Raw genomic sequence first — 19,024 nt, forward strand, 5'->3', positions numbered from 1 at the left:
TGCCTCATAAACTCTACATTGGCGTGCATCTGGATTCAGGCTTCATTGCAAAAGTATAGGTTTTCTTGACACTTTCTTTTGTCTCAGCACAAAAGCTGTATGGTCTATTTGCTTGTGTATGGTTATAAACAGCAGTCCACCAGAGTCCTTTTCATTGTTCTCCTATATTCACTGGTGATAGAAGCCAGCACACATGAAAAGACTTTTTTTTATGGGCTTCTCTAGAAACCCTTTACTTCTCATCTTTCTTTCACATTCCTAACAGCTTTTCTCCCTTTGTTATTCACCCTTTTTTTTAAATCTATTATCCAACATCCAGGCATTTAGTTTTCCTCCCACCTGATCTTAACCTATGGGAAATACAATAAAGTATTTTCTTAAGCAAGACTTGGTAATATGTTTAGTGATTTATCATTATAATCCAGGTTAGAAGTTGGGGCCTAATGCAACTTTCTCACTCTACTTTGGCTGAATTGCTGCTGTCAGTTATTTCTCAAAGTCTTGACTAACCCAGATGATAAGTCTTAATTGCAAATTATTCTAATTTCATGTTTCTTTTATTTTGACATTAGTGACTTGACTGCAGAGCAATAAAGAACAGTTGTAAGCTAAAGTGAAGCCCAACAAAGAATTCTATTGACTGTGTGACCTCATCAGAGGAAGTGGCCACAACCTTCTTGTTTGTTGCCTATTTCTATTTTTTTCTTTGTAACATTGGACCTTGCTGAAGGAGTCCTTAGAAATGTCCAGTTTGCATAAACCGAGGCCCAGGATCAACAGATGATTAATGTAGGTAACAACCCTAGGCACCTATACTTTCCATTCTGAGTTAATTCTATGTTCTCAGAGGCAAAGCTAAGAGATAAGATCTTGAATAACAGTGAAATTAACCATTTTCTCAAAGGCAGGATCCATTGTTTGATAATACTGCAAGCTTCCACTGCTTCCTTCCAGCACAAATCTTGGTTCTTCTTGTTTCTTCCACACTCCTCACCTCATTCTACTCCACTGGGACAGCCCACAATTTGGGTTACCAGTAAAGGCAAGGTAGCATTCCCAACATCCTTGTGACAAATCCTAAATTAATGACATTTAGAAGAAGCCTTAACATGTATAGCAGGCAAAAATATTCATTCAACACACACACACACACGGATTGAGAGAGTGTGTGTGTATGCGTGTGTGTGTAATCATTGTCTTTAACACTAAAGGCAATCTTTCTGTAATCCCTTAGTGGCACGACCTGGTAAGGAAGACAGTGGCACCCAGTGGACAAATGTTTGATTGTTTGAGACAGGTGTTCTATTCTGAAATATTCTCAAGAACTTTCTTAGGAAATATCAGCTTCTTCCCTTTCCCTATCCTCTCATCCATGTTTTTAATATCGACTTAAATTTTAAAATAGGGGACAGAGGACTGTTCTTAAAGTTTTTATCTTTTCAAGGAAAAGACTAGACTCAAACACTGGAGAAAGCAAAAATTTTAGGATTAAATCCTGTGACAACTGTGTTGATAGACCCCTCTCAACAGTAACAATGAAGACAGCCAAATCTCATAAAATGCTCGTTAATTAAAAATGTAATATCAAAAATGCCTGCAATGTGCTTTACATATCATACTCTCCCTTTCCTCAAACCGTGGCCAACTTCCAATTAAACTCACTTGGTTATGCAAATTTGGCAACTTCAAGAACAATACTTTAGTACAATTAACACATACAGATCCTGTAACTTAATGCTATTGTGCAGTTTACCTTGGAGTCATATAAACACCTATTTTCATTCTTCATATCTTCCAATTTTTCTATTGTCTGTGAGCTACTTGGGTAGAGAAGCTCTGACTTATATGTCTTTCCTGCAAAACACCTAACCAGCATCTTACTTATGGTAGGTATAAAAAGGTTGTGAAATCCAATTTCCATTTTATATATTTAATCTGCTATATTACTGAAAAAATAAATACATCTAATTGTTTGGTGTTATACAAAGAGATCATCCAGCTAAGAATCTTAAATATTAGGAGCTATCTGTGAAAGCACCTTTGTAAATTATAACCGAGGAAATTATGACAGTGAAAGAAATAAGACCTAATGGACTCTATCTTGCTTTTAACCCTTAAGCTGTCCTTGTTCATTCCTGGCCATAGGCCAAACTATCTGTGGGAAGGAATTCAGTTCATGATTTGACTCTGAAACAAAATTGATAACAGCTCTTTCCCAAAAAGAACCCTGCTCTTGCCTGAGGTCCAATCTGCCCTTGCAGAACTACCAAATTAGCTACAAAATTAGAAATTACAATTGAGGAGTCATGCAGCCTGTGACTTCGAGAGTCTGAACCTCCCCAAATTGCTCCTGGGGATAACATCACTATTGTAAAGTTTAAGATCAGTGCTTCAGATATTTTGCAGACCCTGCACTTGATGGATCAGCGGACACCACCCAGCCCAACCAGTTCTGCCATCACACCCAAGAACAGAAGACATTAAGAAAGCCTAACTTCCACCCACTATGATTCCATCTCCAACCTGACCAACCAGCACTCCCCACTTCCCGGGTGCCTCCCCCTCAAATTATCTTTAAAAACTCTGATCCCTGAATGTTCAGGGAGACTGATTTGAGTAATAATAAAACTCCGGTCTCCTGCACAGCCAGCTCTGTGGCTCTGTGATTTACTCTTTCTCCATTGTAATTCCCCTGTCTTGATAAATCAATTCTGTCTAGGCAGTGGGCAAGATGAGCCCACTGGGTGGTTACATCTGCATTGGATAAAATAAAAATATTTCATTAAGAACCAAAGAAATGGGTATTTTTTTTTTTCTTTGAGACGGAGTCTCACTCTGTTGCCCAGGCTGGAGTGCAGTGGCGCGATCTCAGCTCACTGAAAGTTCTGCCTCCCGGGTTTATGCCATTCTCCTGCCTCAGCACCCACCACCATGCCCTGCTAATTTTTTTGTATTTTTAGTAGAAACGGGGTTTCACAATGTTAGCCAGGATGGTCTCGATCTCCTGACCTCATGATCGACCCACCTCGGCTTCCCAAAGTGCAGGAATGGGTACTTTTATGAGTGAATTGAATCTTACTGATTCAAATGAGAAATCATTAAAAGCCATTTTATTACCAAAAAAATCCCATACACCTTCTTAGTGTAACCTAATCCCAGCAGGGGTGCCCTTTTGTAGTTATCCATTGAAAAATCCTTCCCAATTTGGAGACTCTGAAATTCTTAGTTTTTTTTTGTTGTTGTCGTTGTTGTTTTGTTTGTTTGTTTGTTTTGCTTTGAAATGGTACCTCATGTTTATCATTATATTCTTGGTAATTCTTAATTTTGCCACAGTTCGAGGCTTGTTTCTGTTTGTTTGAGAAAAAAAAAAAAAACAGTTGGCAGGCTAGAGCTATGGCTTGAGGCTGAGATGGAAACTTTTCCAAAAGGGCAGCACATTTTTATCAGCTGACACAACTCCCCTATGACCCCTTGCATCAATCGCATTTAGTCAGTAAACAATAAATACATGCCAAAGTAAGGGATGCACCTTTTTTGGTAAGCTGAAAAAGAAATGAAGGGCATTTGTGTGTGTATCACTAAATTATATATTAATTATACTTTTTCTCATAACACAAGGCACCTTTCCTCCTTAGTTTCCGCTAGAATTCTGATGCAATTAGCTTTTACTGTACAGAGAGACTGCCTTTATTAAAAGTACCTTAAAATTCTTTTTTCCCAAAGTATCTAAAATATACTTTTATCTAAATATATCAATCCAGGAGAAATTAATGAACATTTCTAACATTGCAGGGCCTCTTCCATCCTTTTCCCTTCACTGACTGTCACCAAAAGAGAGCACTGGGGGACCCAGGCTCCAAGCAGTTTGTCTTCTGGGGCCAAGCCTCTCTGACCGGGGGAAAGGCAGCAATAGTTGCACTATTTGCAAAGTATAATCTTATTGGGAAATGTTCCAGCCCTGGTCTGAGCTTTACTGATACTAGTAAAGCTGGTTTACTGCCTCTGAAATCATGGACCTGCTGTACATGCAAAGCACTATAAGGTGTCCAGGCCACCTGGTGCAGACCAGGCTCCACTTATCATCTGCTGCTTTGCTTCTGTAAGTTTCAAACACCCAAGAGGGATGTCAATATTTGAAAAACTCTCTTCTAAGTAAAGTTTCCTAAAAATAAAAGAAAATTACTTCTGCATGACTCCAATAGGCTTTATTTTATCTTTGAGCTTATCTATTTATAACGCAAATATGCTTTGCTTATTCAGGAAAACCACTTAGTTAAAGGTTTGCCTAACTCATGGCCTGTGGTGAATGAAAGTCAAATAAAATATAAAGATGAAAAAAGTTTTTAAGACTGAAAAGTTCCATACAGACTAAAGTAGGCACTGTTATGTCTAAAATGAATGGAACGCTGTGTGCGTGTGTGTGTGTACATAACTACAATGTGTGTGTGTGTGTGTGTGTATCAGTAGAGGCAGAGGTTAAAACATGTGTTTACATTTACACTTGCCATGCTGCGCACTGAGGAACGTTTGTTTCTAGTTCCCATAACAGGTGTTACCTGTTCTTTTAAAGCTTTAGCCTTTTCTTCTGCTTCTTTCAGGCAACTGTCCAATGACTCAAGTTGGGCCAAGGTAAATGCCATCAGTCCAATATCCAGGGACACTTTCTTTAAAAATAAATCAATTATTACTTTTTGACAGGGATAGTTTGAGCGCATCTCAAACAATCTTATGGACTAATGATAGGCTTGATAAACTCACACAAATCCTCCCCTTTTCTTAACAAGGAAATGAAACGGCAAAATGTTTTAACAATAGTTTTGTTTAAAACATAGAATGTAAAAAGAGTAAAAGATAAATGATGACAATGAACAGCTTTAGAAAGTTAGATTAAATAACTGTCATTGGAATTTGATTACTTTGAAACTTTTATTCTTACTTCAAAACGTTAGATTTAAAATTTCACATTCCTGATGGAAGATGTCACCTAGAACGCCTATGTTTTTAACATTCACCTAACAGTAGGAACGGAGTCAACTGAGCTCAGAGAAACCCTGTTTCCTCTCATCTTTACCTTCTCAGCACATGTCATTAAAGCAAAGATACCACATGTTTTAGAATCATATCATTCTTCCCCAGAGCCTGGCTAATACGACTCAAATTAGCAGATGTGTAGACTCTGCCTCTCAAATTTTTTCTTTTTCTTTTTCTTTTTCCAGGCAGGATTTCACTCTTGTTGCCCAGGCCGAGTGCAAGGACACGATCTTGGCTCACTGCAACCTCCACCTCCTGGGTTCAAGAGATTCTCCTGTCTCAGCCTCTGAAGATTACAGGCACGCACCACCACGTCCAGCTAATTTTTATATTTTTAGTAGAGACGTGGTTTCACCATGTTGGCCAGGCTAGTCTTAAACTCCTGACCTCATGATCTGCCCACCTCCACCTCCCAAAGTGCTGGGATTACAGGTGTGAGCCACTGCGCCCAGACTCAAAATGTTTCTAAAGTTACTTTTTCTCAGCTACAAGCTGAAGAGTACACAAAATTGGTATGAAAACACCAGGTACAGGCCCTTGTGAGACTAGAGCACTTCCTTGCTACTCTTTTGCTATTGTAATACTTAATAATTACAAAGTAATACAAAAAGTTGGAAAACCTTGTACATGCTAGGATGATGACTTCCCTATAGTTTCTCTGGGTGTATCCTGTTTTCTTGCGAATACTCCTGCTGCAGCTGCTTCCAATTAACCCCATAAAGAACAAACTGCATTCCTACATATCTTAAAGGTCTAACTTCTGTTTTATTTTTTTCCCTGTGGCTTATGAGACCACCAATTTTACATGTGTGCATTTCCTGACGATACAATAGAGCCATCTGGTGGTAAATGGAACCAGGCATAAAAATACAGCATTCATTCAGTTTCTGTACTTGTCCATACTATACATCGAACCTTGAGTCTCTGCCACTGGCCTCTGATATAAACAGAATTCTATGGGATGAGAGGCAAAAAAATATTTCTACTTCACCAACAGCCTGGCTCCACAGTCAGGTTCTGCCACTACAGGGGCATACTCACCCTCAAAAGTTTGCCTTTAGGGGAGGAACATCGTAGGCTGGAATGGTGATACTAGGAAGTGAACCAATTGTCCTCGGATCCCTGATGGTTCCAGTAATCTCAAAAATGGGTTCAAAAATTCTCAAGAAAAGGGTCTTTAAACAAAATTCTTGTGCATTTACACTTAGAGATGAATACGTGCTGTAAGACATTATATGCAGAAATGGGGAATTGTCATGAGGCCAAACTATTTTTAAAAGATTGGGAATCCCTGATCTAGACTTCTATTTCCAGGGAAATTTTTCTTGAATGTTTGATCTCAAGAGGAACTTTTTAAAATTTGTGTGAGTAGGCTCAGCAAGATCATCTAATCCATTTCTCCAGGGCTTCTTCTCCAAACACCCAAAATTTCCCCAGCCGAGAACAACAAACATTTCCATAAGACAAAAGCATTATAAGTCAAAGCCAAATGAAACAGGCATAACTGAGGACTGTTATTAAATAACATAGGATTTTTTGTACAGACAAATTTAGGGAATTGTCATGTGTTTTAGGACAGGGAAAGACCTGAGCAAACCATGGAGAATGCAGAGTCAGTCTTTTACACCCCTACTCCAGCTGTAGTGAGCACGCCCTGCTCTCTGACCTGCCTTTCAGCTTCTGCCACTCTCTTAAGGGAAAAAGCTTACACAAAAGCAGGCACTTTTTAAATAGGAGGTAACTCCATTAACAGAACAAAGGCAAACAAAAATGAAGTCAAGAACAATTTCAAAAATAAGTAAACACATGAAGATAGAGGTTTGGGAGGTGGATATGTGGTTTCAAAGACTAAAAAGTTAGATGTACTCTAACTTTTGAGTCGTTGTCCCAGTTTTGCAAGGTACAATGGCAGAAGGGCAGAAAGATAGGGCTTCCATTATTAATTTTATTTTACTTCCAGGTACATGTGGACACATGTAATTTGCATTAATAATGAAAATGAATATTCTCAGTGGTTAAAGTAGTTGCAAGTGAATTATATTAATCAACAATCTATGACATCAAAATGATGAAAATATAGGCAATATACAGGTGTTTGGGAATTGAACCTGTGTATGGATTTCCAAATGGTAAATTCCAACAATTTAATAATAATCCCCATTGTAAATTTCTACTTTTTGTCTTAAAATTGTCTTCCTAAATATAAAGTTATTATCTAAATACAGATACCTAATGTAGCCAAGATGATCAATCTAAGATGATACTGAATAACACTAAAAATTCAATAAACTCTTTGATTACAGTAAAGACACCTGACTATTATTATGCATGGATGTTGAGGTTGATAGTTTACTAATTGAACAAATCTTATATGACATTGTAAGAGTAGACTTCGTTCTGGTTGCAAAGGTTTCTCATTTGATAATTTAAAGGAAAATTTACATGTTATTTTCTAATTTTATATTTCTTGATTTCTTAATCTATTCCAGTACCTTCTCATTATCCTCTACCTTGTTGGTAAGGCTTTATTTCTCTGTTCTAAAATGAGAGCTATACAAACCCTTTGACCCTTAAGGACTGGCTCAAGGTTTCTGATTGATCCAACTTCATGTGCCATATCTAGAAATGTTCTCGTCTGCAGAAGCCAGACAGGACTTTGCTACACAGTAAGTAGGAGCCTGATAAATAATTGTTGATTGATTAAAGGCTCGGCAGTCAATGAAGGTGGTTGTACCAGAACGAGCAGTCCTTCATGCTGAGAGGCTATAACAGTGACTTCTTTGAGCAATATTTTTCATGCATCTGACCTGGGACATTGACAGGGATCAGAGCCACAGAGAAGTTCTGCTTGCCATGGTCAGGGGCCAGACTGTGCAGATGAGGACAAGAATGTGGTCATGAGGCTGAGTGATGGTAGGGTTGTTGTAAGAACTGAATGAGGTAAAGCAGATAAGTGCTTTGACAGATGAAGTGCTCAATACATGTTAATAATTCCATTATCACAATTCCTTTAAAGAGAATAATTTGGTATTAAGACTCTAGCTTATTTTAAAACCCAAGTAAAAGAAAATACCCATGGGGACACTTTCGTAACAGCAAGTGATCAAACGGCAGTGGGAAATTCAGTCAAGTTTGTAATTAAGAACAGTTAATGTATTAAATATGTGCATGTACATTTATTTAAGAGCAAGAGTTTTTAAATAAAAGTGTGATTATGGCAAATTTCACCTTTGTGGAAGAGCATTTTGACATAGGTCAGTTTTGGAGATTCAGTGTCTCTAAAATCTGAAGCTTCTAATATGTCAGGGTTCTAGCAGCAGCCCCTGCTCAGTGGTACAGTAATTTCCTTCCAGATAAACACATTTTACAAATATCCTGTTTGATATCTATTCATTACTGCTGCCCATTCCTCTCTCCTTCTGCTTGACAGGCACCTATCACCCTACTCTTCCTTACCCTTCTGCAACCTACTCATTTTCTCATGCAGAGTCAAGTCTTTCCCCAGTTGATCATCCTCTCCCCCACCCTCCACCCATGCTTCATCCCCTCACCCTGGGCACATTTATTTCATCTCTCCCCACTCCCTTTCCATGATCAAAATTCACGTCACAGTGATAATTTCATCACTCTCATGTTCTTTTGTGTTTAGCGTTTGCAGTAGTTTCTTACACTAAATTGCCCATTTCTACTCAGGCAAATATTTAAAAACTCAATTTTCCTGGTTCTAATCCATTCCAGTGAAAACAGTATTCCTCTGTGTTTGGGTTTGCCTCCATAGTCACCTAAGAAGATATTTAAATTCAAAATGTGAACAAATTACAACTAGTTGTCGAAATGCCCATCAATATGGCTGAGCAGGACATGGCTCTAGGAGGATGGTGGCCTGGATTGAGCATAGCCCAAGGAGCACTCTGCTTGTAATCTGGAAGGTATGGTCTATATCTGACTTGATTCTAAGTGATCATGTGACTTCGAGCCAGCTGCTTCATTTGTCTGCATCTCAACATTTTCGTCTTTAAATGAAGAATGTATTGATAAAGCCCAGGAGGAAATAGATGGCTACTCCAATGCAGAAACTGAGGAGAATTAAACAAAGGAAGGATTTAGAAGGTGTGGGTAAGATTAAAGGAACCAACAAGGGTTGGTGAAACATTCCCTGGAAGTACAGGTGCCCTTTGCCTTATCTTGACCTGAAGAGGTAGGGGAAGAGCAAAACTGATAGGTCTAGAAAGAAAGCTTGAGGAGAGGAACACAACCACGGCCAACTATGTCTAGGCAGTTGTGGTGGTTGGAGAGAAGTAGGGAGGGGAAACGAACCAGCGGAGTCAATAGCCTGACCTTAACTCCTCTCATCCCCTGTTCACCTGTCTGTGTCTTTCTTGGGCTGAACTCAACAAGCCAGAGGTCAAGAGAACCCGAATAAATGTCCAGAGAGATCAGTGTTCCCTGAAAAGATGAGTTGGGAAGGGTGGAGAGTGGATAGGGAGGAGGAAACAAAGAAACCTTAGCCCAAAGGGGTTTAATTATATTAGTGGTTCCCAAATGCCACACCATAGATCAGTGTTGGTTTGTGATAACATTTGTGCCAGCCAGCAACAAAAGGACAAGGCAAACTTTTAAAGAGAACATTGTGAATTTTTCATGAAGCCAAATTGATTCCTCTTTAAAGACTGTCATTTATTCTGAGATTATAATCATTCTACTATCTTTGGTGTTAAGAGGATATTTCCTTAACAAATGATGGCGGTGTATGGAAATTATTGTGTCTTGGTGTCTTGAAAAAAATTGAAAAGTTGGCAATCTTATGAGAACTAATCCTAATTATTTTGGGTGTGAAAATTCTTACTGGCTTATGAAATCTAAGTATAGAGACCTCCTATCTAAATGATCCCTGTTAAATTGTGAATTGAGTGCTTTATCAGGTGGTCTTTCCAGATCTAGAGTCCCTGAATCACCCTGGACCTAGTCCAAGATGCATCTATATTCTATATCAACTTATCTGCCTTAGCAAGGTTCCAGGATATTATTTTTTAAAGAAATAAACACATTCCTAAAGGTCAACTTTTCACCCTGTGAAAGATTTAACCACTTGTCCATTTCTATAGCCTCACAGATAGACTAAAAGAAAAAGATATTGGAAAGAAGTTGTTGACTCAGATTTTAATTTATAAAAAGGTTGTTGGCATGGAAGTTAAAGAGAAATGACCACGTGACATTTGATAGTTTCATAAATAACTTTAAATAATGGCTAATCCAAAACTCTTAACATGCCAGCTCTTATTCCAGTTCAGCTCAAAGCAATTCAATTCAAGTTCAAAAAATATTTATTGCAGGCTCACTATTTGCCAGGCACTATACTAGGCAACGGGGAAATAAGGAGTAACAAAGCAGATGTGATTAATATGCTCACCAGGAGTCTCAGCCTAGAATTTCTCTCCAATACAGAAATCTTGGAATTGGGTTTATGTAAAAATGAAAAGAATGTCACAAGTTTGGTGGTTAATTTAACATTTTTATGCTCACTCATAATATACTGCTTTATGCTTTAGGGCTTTGTTCCTTCCTCCTTGATGAAGATTCTGGTTAGAATCTGATAGAAGGTGGTAAGAGGCAGTTCTAATCTGTTTTCAAATATTCCAGGTCTATCTCTAGTAATATTGCTTTATAGGCTCTTAGAGACCTTGTATAAACAGCATCAGAGGAGAAAAAGGACCTTGCAAAAGATGGATATCTTCCATGGTTTAAATTAAAGTTAATAGCAAAATAGGATCTGGGCTAGAGGAGTCCTGAATTCGAGTTCATATTATATTACATATGTTACAGAATCTGTTCTGTGACCTAAAATAGCCCTCTATCATTTGATTTATGAGCAACACAGACTCCTTTGAGTACCTGATAACATCTGTGAATTCTCTTATCAAAAAAGAGTATGTGCACAGCTTGCACACACACATACAATAAGCACACGTGCACATAATTTTGTATATGCTTTCAGGGTGTTTAAGCACCCTTCTCAATGCCATTCATGTAGCCCACATTAAGCAATCCTTGTTTAGAGGGAATATCACATGTTAGCCACCTTTAATTTTTATTCAAAAATAAATTGCAGGCTGGGTGTGCTGGCTCAAGACTGCAATCCCTGTATTTTGGGAGGCTAAGATGGACAGGTATCTTGAGCCCAGGAGTTCAAGATCAGCCTGGGCAACATAGTGAGACTTCGTCTTTGCAAAAATTAAAAATAATTAGTAGGTGGTGGTGGTGCGTGCCTGCAGTCCCAGCTACTTGGGAAGCTGAGGCTGAAGGATTGCTTGAGCCTGGGAGGCGGAGGCTGCAGTGAGCCGAGATTATGCCACTGCACTCCAGCTTGGATGATAGAGCAATAACCTGTCTCAACAACAATAACAACAACAACATTTAAAAAAAAATTTGTTTTTAAATAAAATTTTCAGTTAAGTGGGATATCGTTTGCCATTTGTAAAATTGGTACTTTTTTGTGTGACAGGATTATTTATTTTCTCACTCATCATGTGTACGTTTAGATTTTGAGTACTTTGGTATGTTGACCAATTATGTTTTCGTTCTCCAACTGAATTTTAGTGTTTCAGGAAGTGCACATGCCTGTAGGACTTTCACGTCAGCTCATGAGTAAAGTGATAGAATTGATGACATTTCATTGCCCAAGTTGATTGTGGCTTTTCAAAGTTAGTTTTGTTATATAAAGTTTGCTATACTGTGTAAAATCAACAGCAAATGTTTTATGATTGACAGTGTTCAGAATGGAGGTAACTTTTTTCTACTAAAGAGTTTTAGATTCTAAATAGGCGAAATTTTTAAAAATTTAAAAAATCAATTACAATGATGAGAACTTCAATATTCCAACAATGCTATTTCCAAAACCTAGCAAGGAAATCCTTCATTGAACTTGAAGTTTCATAGAAACCTTTTTCATAAGAAACTCTTTCATTTCCTCCCAGACTGGCATTTGCAGACTCCCTTCTTTACCAAGATCTGAAGGAGAAATGTGTTATGCATCCTTTCATATCAGATAAAAGTTTAGCAACAATTTCCATAGTGCATTCCAATATGATAAGGCACAGAAGACAGATGGAAAGGCTCATTTTGCTGTGAATTTCCACTTCTTTTAAGGTCTTGCAGTCAAAATGCTTCTAAGAGGCATGTCAAAAATATTGGAGAAGAAAGCATAGAACAGCCAACTGTAGTTACTCAGTGGGCCTTAGTTTTCCCATCTGTGAAATGAGAAGACCATTGTACGTCATTCAACTTGACCTCTGCACTGGCCATTTGGTGAGCTGTTTTGACTGTCCAGTGTCTTTCTCTCTTTGGAGAATTTCCCATCCCATATACCCTATCTTCCAAAGTTAAAAGCCAGGAGCTCCTTCCCAAGCATTCTTCACAGCCAAGGTGTAGTCATTTGACTTAGACTCCACCAAGTCAGACACACCAGCATGAAACTTCGATGTGGTTGAGAATGAAATGAAAAAGGTGCCAAACAGCTTGGAATCTGGCTTGGTGGATGGGGTCATTCTGTTTTCAGGGGCTACAGTGACAAAAGACTTAGAAGTAATATCTCAGATTCAGGGAAAATGATAGGTTATAGGTCTGGTGGCAGCAGTAACAGGTTTGCCCTCAGAATCTGCAAGGTAATTGGGTGTAGCCTCCAAGGTTGATACTCTGGCTCTCCTAAAGAACCGCTGACATATCTAATATTTCCCAAAAATTCTTTTCCCCCTGAATCTGAACTAGTATGGGTTCTGTTGATTTCAAATATGAATCTGACTGATGCAAGGTCCTTGACGTAATTATACTTATTGTTTGTGGGACTTTAAGTAAGTAATTTAATTATTCTGAGCCCCCACTTCCTCATCTATAAAAATGGAGGAGGTGATAACTCCAGGGTTTGCTGTGATTATTACATGGGGTGATTCAGAAACTTACTTAGTATAATGACTGGTCCACAGTAGCAAGTAAAAAGAAAATTCTCTCTTCAAGCTGTAGATTTTATGGTCCTATGATGTAGCTTCTGGGAGTTCCCAGCCTAGGAGAGAGTCTGGGAGTTGACTGTAAGGACCAGAAACTCTTGGCTTTATGTGAATATACCTCCTAGCGTGGTTACTTCTTGTTAGAAAAGGCACATCGTTATGCATAAACTAAGAGCAAAAATTCAAAAATGCAAGTGGGTAGGGCACAATCTTGTATCCTCCCCTGCCAGCAAAGGATAATTTTTACTTGGTCTGCTCCATTTCTTCTCTTCCTTGACCTTCTTTTTAAAAAATTGTATTATTTTATTTGAAGTTCCAGGGTACATGTGTGGGATGTGCAGGTTTGTTGCACAAGTAAACGTGTGCCATGATGATTTGCTGCATCTATCAACCTATCGCCTAGGTATTAAGCTCCACACGCATTAACTATTTACCCTGATGCTCTCCTTCCTCCCACCACCCTCACCCTGACAGGTCCCAGTGTGTGTTATTGCCCTCCCTGTGTTCCTGTGTTCTCATCATTTGGCTCCCACTTATAAGTGAGAACATGTGGTGTTTGGTTTTCTGTTCCTGCATTAGTTTGCTGAGGATAATGGCTTCCCGCTCCATCCACATCCCTGCAAATGACATGATCTCATTCCTTTTTATGATTGTGTAGTACTCCATGGTGTATATGTACCACATTTTCTTTATCCACTCTATCATTGATGGACATTTGGGTTGATTCCATGTCTTTGCTATTATGAATAGTGCTGCAATGAACATATACATGCATGTATCTGTATAATAGAATGATTTATATTCCTCTGGGTATATACCTAATAATGGGGTTGCTGGGTCAAATGGTATTTCTTGTTCTGTGTCTTTGAGGAATCACCACCCTATCTTCCACAATGGTTGAACTAATTTACATTCCTACGAACAGTGTAAAAGTGTTTCTTCTTCTCCATAGCATTGCCAGCATCTGTTTTTTCTTGACTTTTTTTCTTTTATTTCTTTTTTTTATTATTTTTTATTTTTTATTTTATTATTATACTTTAAGTTCTAGGGTACATGTGCATAATGTGCAGGTTTGTTACATATGTATACTTGTGCCATGTTGGTGTGCCATTCTGACTGGTGTGAGATGGTATCTCATTGTGGTTTTGATTTGCGTTTCTCTAATGATCAGTGATATTGAGCTATTTTCCATACGTTTGTTGGCCACATAAATGTCTTCTTTTAGGAAATGTCTGTTTATGTCTTTTGCTCACTTTTTAATGGGGTTGTTTTTCTTTTTCTTCTACATTTCTTTAAGTTCCTTGTAGATTCTGGATATTAAACTTTGTCAGATGAATAGATTGCAAAAATTTTCTCCCATTCTGTAGGTTGTCTGTTCACTCTAATGATAGTTTCTTTTGGTATGCATAAGCTCTTTAGTTCAATTAGATCCCATTTGTCAATTTTTTATTTTTGTTGCAATTGCTTTTGACATTTTAGTCATTAAATCTTTGCCATGTCCTGAATGGTATTGCCTAGATTTTCTGTTTGGGATATTATAGTTTTGGGTTTTACATTTAAGTCTTTAATCCATCTTGAGTTAATTTTTGTATATGGTATAAGGAAGGCATCCAGTTTCAATTTTCTGCATATGGCTAGCCAGTTCTCCAGCACCATTTATTAAACAGGGAATCCTTTCCTCATTGCTTATTTTTGTCAGGTTTGTCAAAGATCAGATGGTCGTAGTCTTATTTCTGAGTTCTCTATTCTGTTCCATTGGTCTATGTGTCTGTTTTTGTACCAGAACCATGCTTTTTTGGTTACTGTAGGCCTGTAGTATAGTTTAAAATTGGGTAGCATAATGCCTCCAGCTTTGCTCTGTTTTCTTAGAATTGTCTTGGCTATACAGGCTCTTTTTTGGTTCTGTATGAGTTCTAAAGTAGTTTTTCTAGTTCTGTGAAGAATGCCAGTGGTATTTGAATAGGAGTAGCATTGAATTGATAAATTACTTTGGGCAGTATGGCCATTTTTATGATATTGATTCTTCCTATCTGTGAGCATAGAATGTTTTTCCATTTGTGCCCTCTCTGATTTCCCTGAGCAGTGGTTTTTAGTTCTCTTTGCAGAGGTCCTTCACTTCCCTTGTTAGCTGTATTCCTACGTATTTTATTCTATTTCTAGCAATTGTGAACAGGAGTTCATTCATGATTTGGCTCTCTGCTTGTCTGTCATTGGTGTATAGGAATGCTTGTGAGTTTTGCTTATTTATTTTGTATCCTGAGATTTTGCTGAAGTTGCTTATAGCTTAAGAAGGTTTGAGGCTGAGATGATGGAATTTTCTAGATATACGATCATGTCATCTGCAAATAGAGACAGCTTGGCTTCCTCCCTTCCTATTTGAATACCTTTATTCCTTTTTCTTGCCTGATTGCTCTGGCCAAAACTTCCAATACTATGTTGAATAGGAGTAGTGAGAGAGGGCATCCTCGTCTTGATCTGTTTTCAAGGGAATGCTTGTAGCTTTTGCCCATTCAGTATGATACTGGCCATGGATTTGTCATAAATGGCTCTTATTATTTTAAGGTATGTTCCATCAATACCTAGTTTATTGAGAGTTTTTAACATAAAGTGATGTTGAAATTTATTGAAGGCCTTTTCTGCATCTATTGAGGTAATCATGCAGTTTTTGTCTTTAGTTCTGTTTATGTAATGAATTACATTATTGATTTGCATATGTTGAACCAGCTTTCATTCTGGGGATGAAGCTGACTTGATCATAGTGGATAAGCTTTTTGATGTGCTGCTGGATTTGGTTTGCCAGTATTTTACTGAGGATTTTTGCATCTATGTTCATCAGGGATATTGGCCTGAAGTTTTTTTGTTGTATCTCTGCCAGGTTTTGGTGTCAGAATGATGTTAGCCTCATAAAATGAGATAAGGAGGAGTCTCTCCTTTTCAATTGTTTGGAATAGTTTCAGAATAAATGGTACCAGTTCCTCTTTGTACCTCTGGTAGAATTCAGCTATAAAACTCTCTGGTCCTAGGCTTCCTTTGGTTGGTAGACCATTTATTACTGCCTCAATTTTAGAACTTGTAATTGGTCTATTCAGATATCAACTTCTTATTGGTTCAGTCTTGGGAGGATGTATGTGTCCAGGAATTTATCCATTTCTTCTACATTTTCTAGTTTATTTGCATAGAAGTGTTTATAGTATTCTCTGATGGTTGTTTGTATTTCTGTGGGGTCAGTGGTAATATCTCCTTTATCATTTTTATTGTATCTATTTGATCCCTCTCTCTTTTCTTCTTTATTAGTCTAGCTATTGATCTATCTATTTTATTAATTTTTTCAAAAAAGCACCTCCCAGATTAATCGATTTTTGGAAAGGTTTTTTGTGTCTCTATCTTCTTCAGTTCCACTCTGATTTTGGTTATTTCTTGTCTCTTGCTAGCTTTGGGGTTTATTTGCTCTTGGTTCTCTAGTTCTTTTAGTTGTGATATTAGGATGTCGATTTAAGATCTTTCTAGTTTTTTTTGATGTGGGCATTTAGTGCTGTAAATTTCCCTCTTAATACTGCTGTAGCTGCATCCCAAAGATTCTGGTACATTGTTTCTTTGTTATCATTGGTTTCAAAGAACTTCTTGATTTCTACTTTAATTTTATTATTTACCCAGGAGTCATTCAGGAGCAGGTAGTTCAATTTTCATGTAGTTGTGTGGTTTTGAGTGAGTTTCCTAATCTTGAATTCTAATTTGATTGTGCTATGGTCTGGGAGACTGTTTGTTATGATTTCAGTTCATTTACATTTGCTGAGGAGTGTTTTACTTCCAATTATGTGATTGATTTTAGAGTAAGTGCCACGTGGCACTGAGAAGAATGTATATTCTGTTGTATTGACATGGATAGTTCTGTAGATGTATATCAGTTCCACTGGATCCAGAGCTGAGTTCAAGTCCTAAATATCTTTGTCAATGCTCTGTTGCTATGATCTGTGATCTGTCTAATATTGACAGTGGAGTCTTAAAGTCTCCCATTATTATTGTGTGGGAGTCTAAGTCTCTTTGAAGGTATATATGAACTTGCTTTATGAATCTAGTTGCTCCTGCATTGGGTGCATATATATTTAGGACAGTTAGCTCTTCTCATTGAATTAAACCCTTTACCATTATGTAATGCCCTTTTTGTCATTTTCAATCTTTGTTGGCTTAAGCTCTGTTTTGTCAGAAACTAGGATTGCAGCCAGTTTCAGTGGCTCACACCTGTAATCCCAGTACTTTGGGAAGCTGAGGCAGGCTGATCACCTGAGGTCAGGAGTTTGAGACTAGTCTGACCAACATGGTGAAACCCTGTCTCTACTAAAACTACAAAAATTAGCCAGGTGTGGTGGCATGTGCCTGTAGTCCCAGCTACTCGGGAGCCTGAGTCAGGAGAATTGCTTGAACTCAGAAGGTAGAGACTGCAGTGAGCCGAGATCATGCCAGTGCACTCCAGCCTGGGTGACAGAGCCAGACTCCATCTCCAAAAAAAAAAAGAAACTAGGATTGCAATTTGTGTTTTTTCCTACTTTCCATCTGCTTGGTAAGTTTTTCTCCATCCTTTTATTTTGAGTCTATGTATGTCTTTGCACATGAGATAGTTCCCTTGAATACAGCACACTGATGGGTTTTGACTCTTTATTCAGCTTGTCATTCTGTGTCTTTTAATTGGGGCACTTAGCCCATTTACATTTAAGGTTAATACTGTTATGTGTGAATTTGATCCTGTCACCATTATGCTAGCTGGTTATTTTGCAGACTTGTTGATGTAGTTGCTTCATAGTGTCATTGGTCTTTGTACTTCAGTGTGTTTTTGTAGTGGCTGGCAATGGGTTTTCCTTTCCATAGTTAGTGCTTCCTTCAGGAGCTCCTGCAAAGCCCGATTTGTGGTGACAAATTCTCTCAGCATTTGCTTGTCTGAAAAGGATTTTATTTCTCCTTTGCTTATGAAGTTTAGTTTGGCTGGATATAAAATTCTAGTTTGGAAATTCTTTTCTTTAAGAATGTTGAGTATTTTCACCCCAATCTTTTCTGGCTTGTAAGGTTTCCACTGAGAGGTCCTCTGTTAGTCTGATGGGCTTCCCTTTGTAGGTGACATGGCCTTTCTCTCTGGCTGTCCTTAACATTTTTTTTCCTTCATTTAGACCTTGGAGCATCTGACAATCATGGGGTTGATCTTTTCATGGAGTATCTTACTGGGGTTCTCTGGATTTCCTAACTTTGAATGTTGGTGTGTCTTACTAGGTTAGGAAGTTCTCCTGGATGATATCCTGAAGTATGTTTTCCAACTTGGTTTTGTTCTCCCCATTTCTTTCAGGTACCCCAATCAGTTGTAGGTTTGGTCCTTTTACATAATCCCATAATCCTCAGAGGTTTTTTTTTTTTTTCCTTTTCATTCATTTTTCTCTAATCTTGTTTGCCTGTCTTATTTCAGCAAGATAGTCTTCAAGCTCTGAAATTTGTTTCTCTGCCTGGTCTATTGGGCTGTAGATACTTGTGGTTGCATTGTGAAGTTCTCATGTTGTGTTTTTCAGCTCCATCAGGTCATTTATTTTCTTCTCTAGGCTGGTTATTTTGGTTAACAGCCCCTATGGTGTTTTATTGTGGTTCATAGCATCTTTGCATTGGGTTAGAACACGCTGCTTTAGCTCAGCAATGTTCATTATTACCCACCTTCTGAAGCCTACTTCTGTCAGTTTATCCATCTCAGCCTCAGCCCAGTTCTATTCCCTTGCTGGAGAGGTATTGTGATCATTTGGAAAAGAAGAGGCACTCTGGCTTTTTGAGTTTTCAGCATGAGTTTATGTAGTTTTGATCTTTGAGGCTGCTGACTTTTGGATGGGGTTTTTGTGGGACTTTTTGCTGATGCTGTTGTTGCTTTCTGTTTGTTTCTTTTTCTTTTCTTTTCTTTTCTTTGAAATGGAGTTTCACTCTTGTTGCCCAGGCTGAAGTGCAATGGTATGATCTCGGCTCACCAC

General features: G+C 38.1%; 1 protein-coding gene across 1 annotated transcript in view; it reads right to left on the bottom strand.

Annotated features, from left to right (window-relative positions):
* CCDC192 (coiled-coil domain containing 192) overlaps nucleotides 1-19,024 on the bottom strand; it is a 243,168-nt gene that overhangs the window by 199,495 nt on the left and 24,649 nt on the right. Inside the window, 1 exon segment of the mRNA XM_023198022.2 lies at nucleotides 4,557-4,664. Within this exon segment, the coding sequence (XP_023053790.1) occupies nucleotides 4,557-4,664 (108 nt within the window).

The sequence above is a fragment of the Piliocolobus tephrosceles genome, chromosome 4 (assembly GCF_002776525.5).
Source record: "Piliocolobus tephrosceles isolate RC106 chromosome 4, ASM277652v3, whole genome shotgun sequence".
Taxonomy (NCBI): domain Eukaryota; kingdom Metazoa; phylum Chordata; class Mammalia; order Primates; family Cercopithecidae; genus Piliocolobus; species Piliocolobus tephrosceles.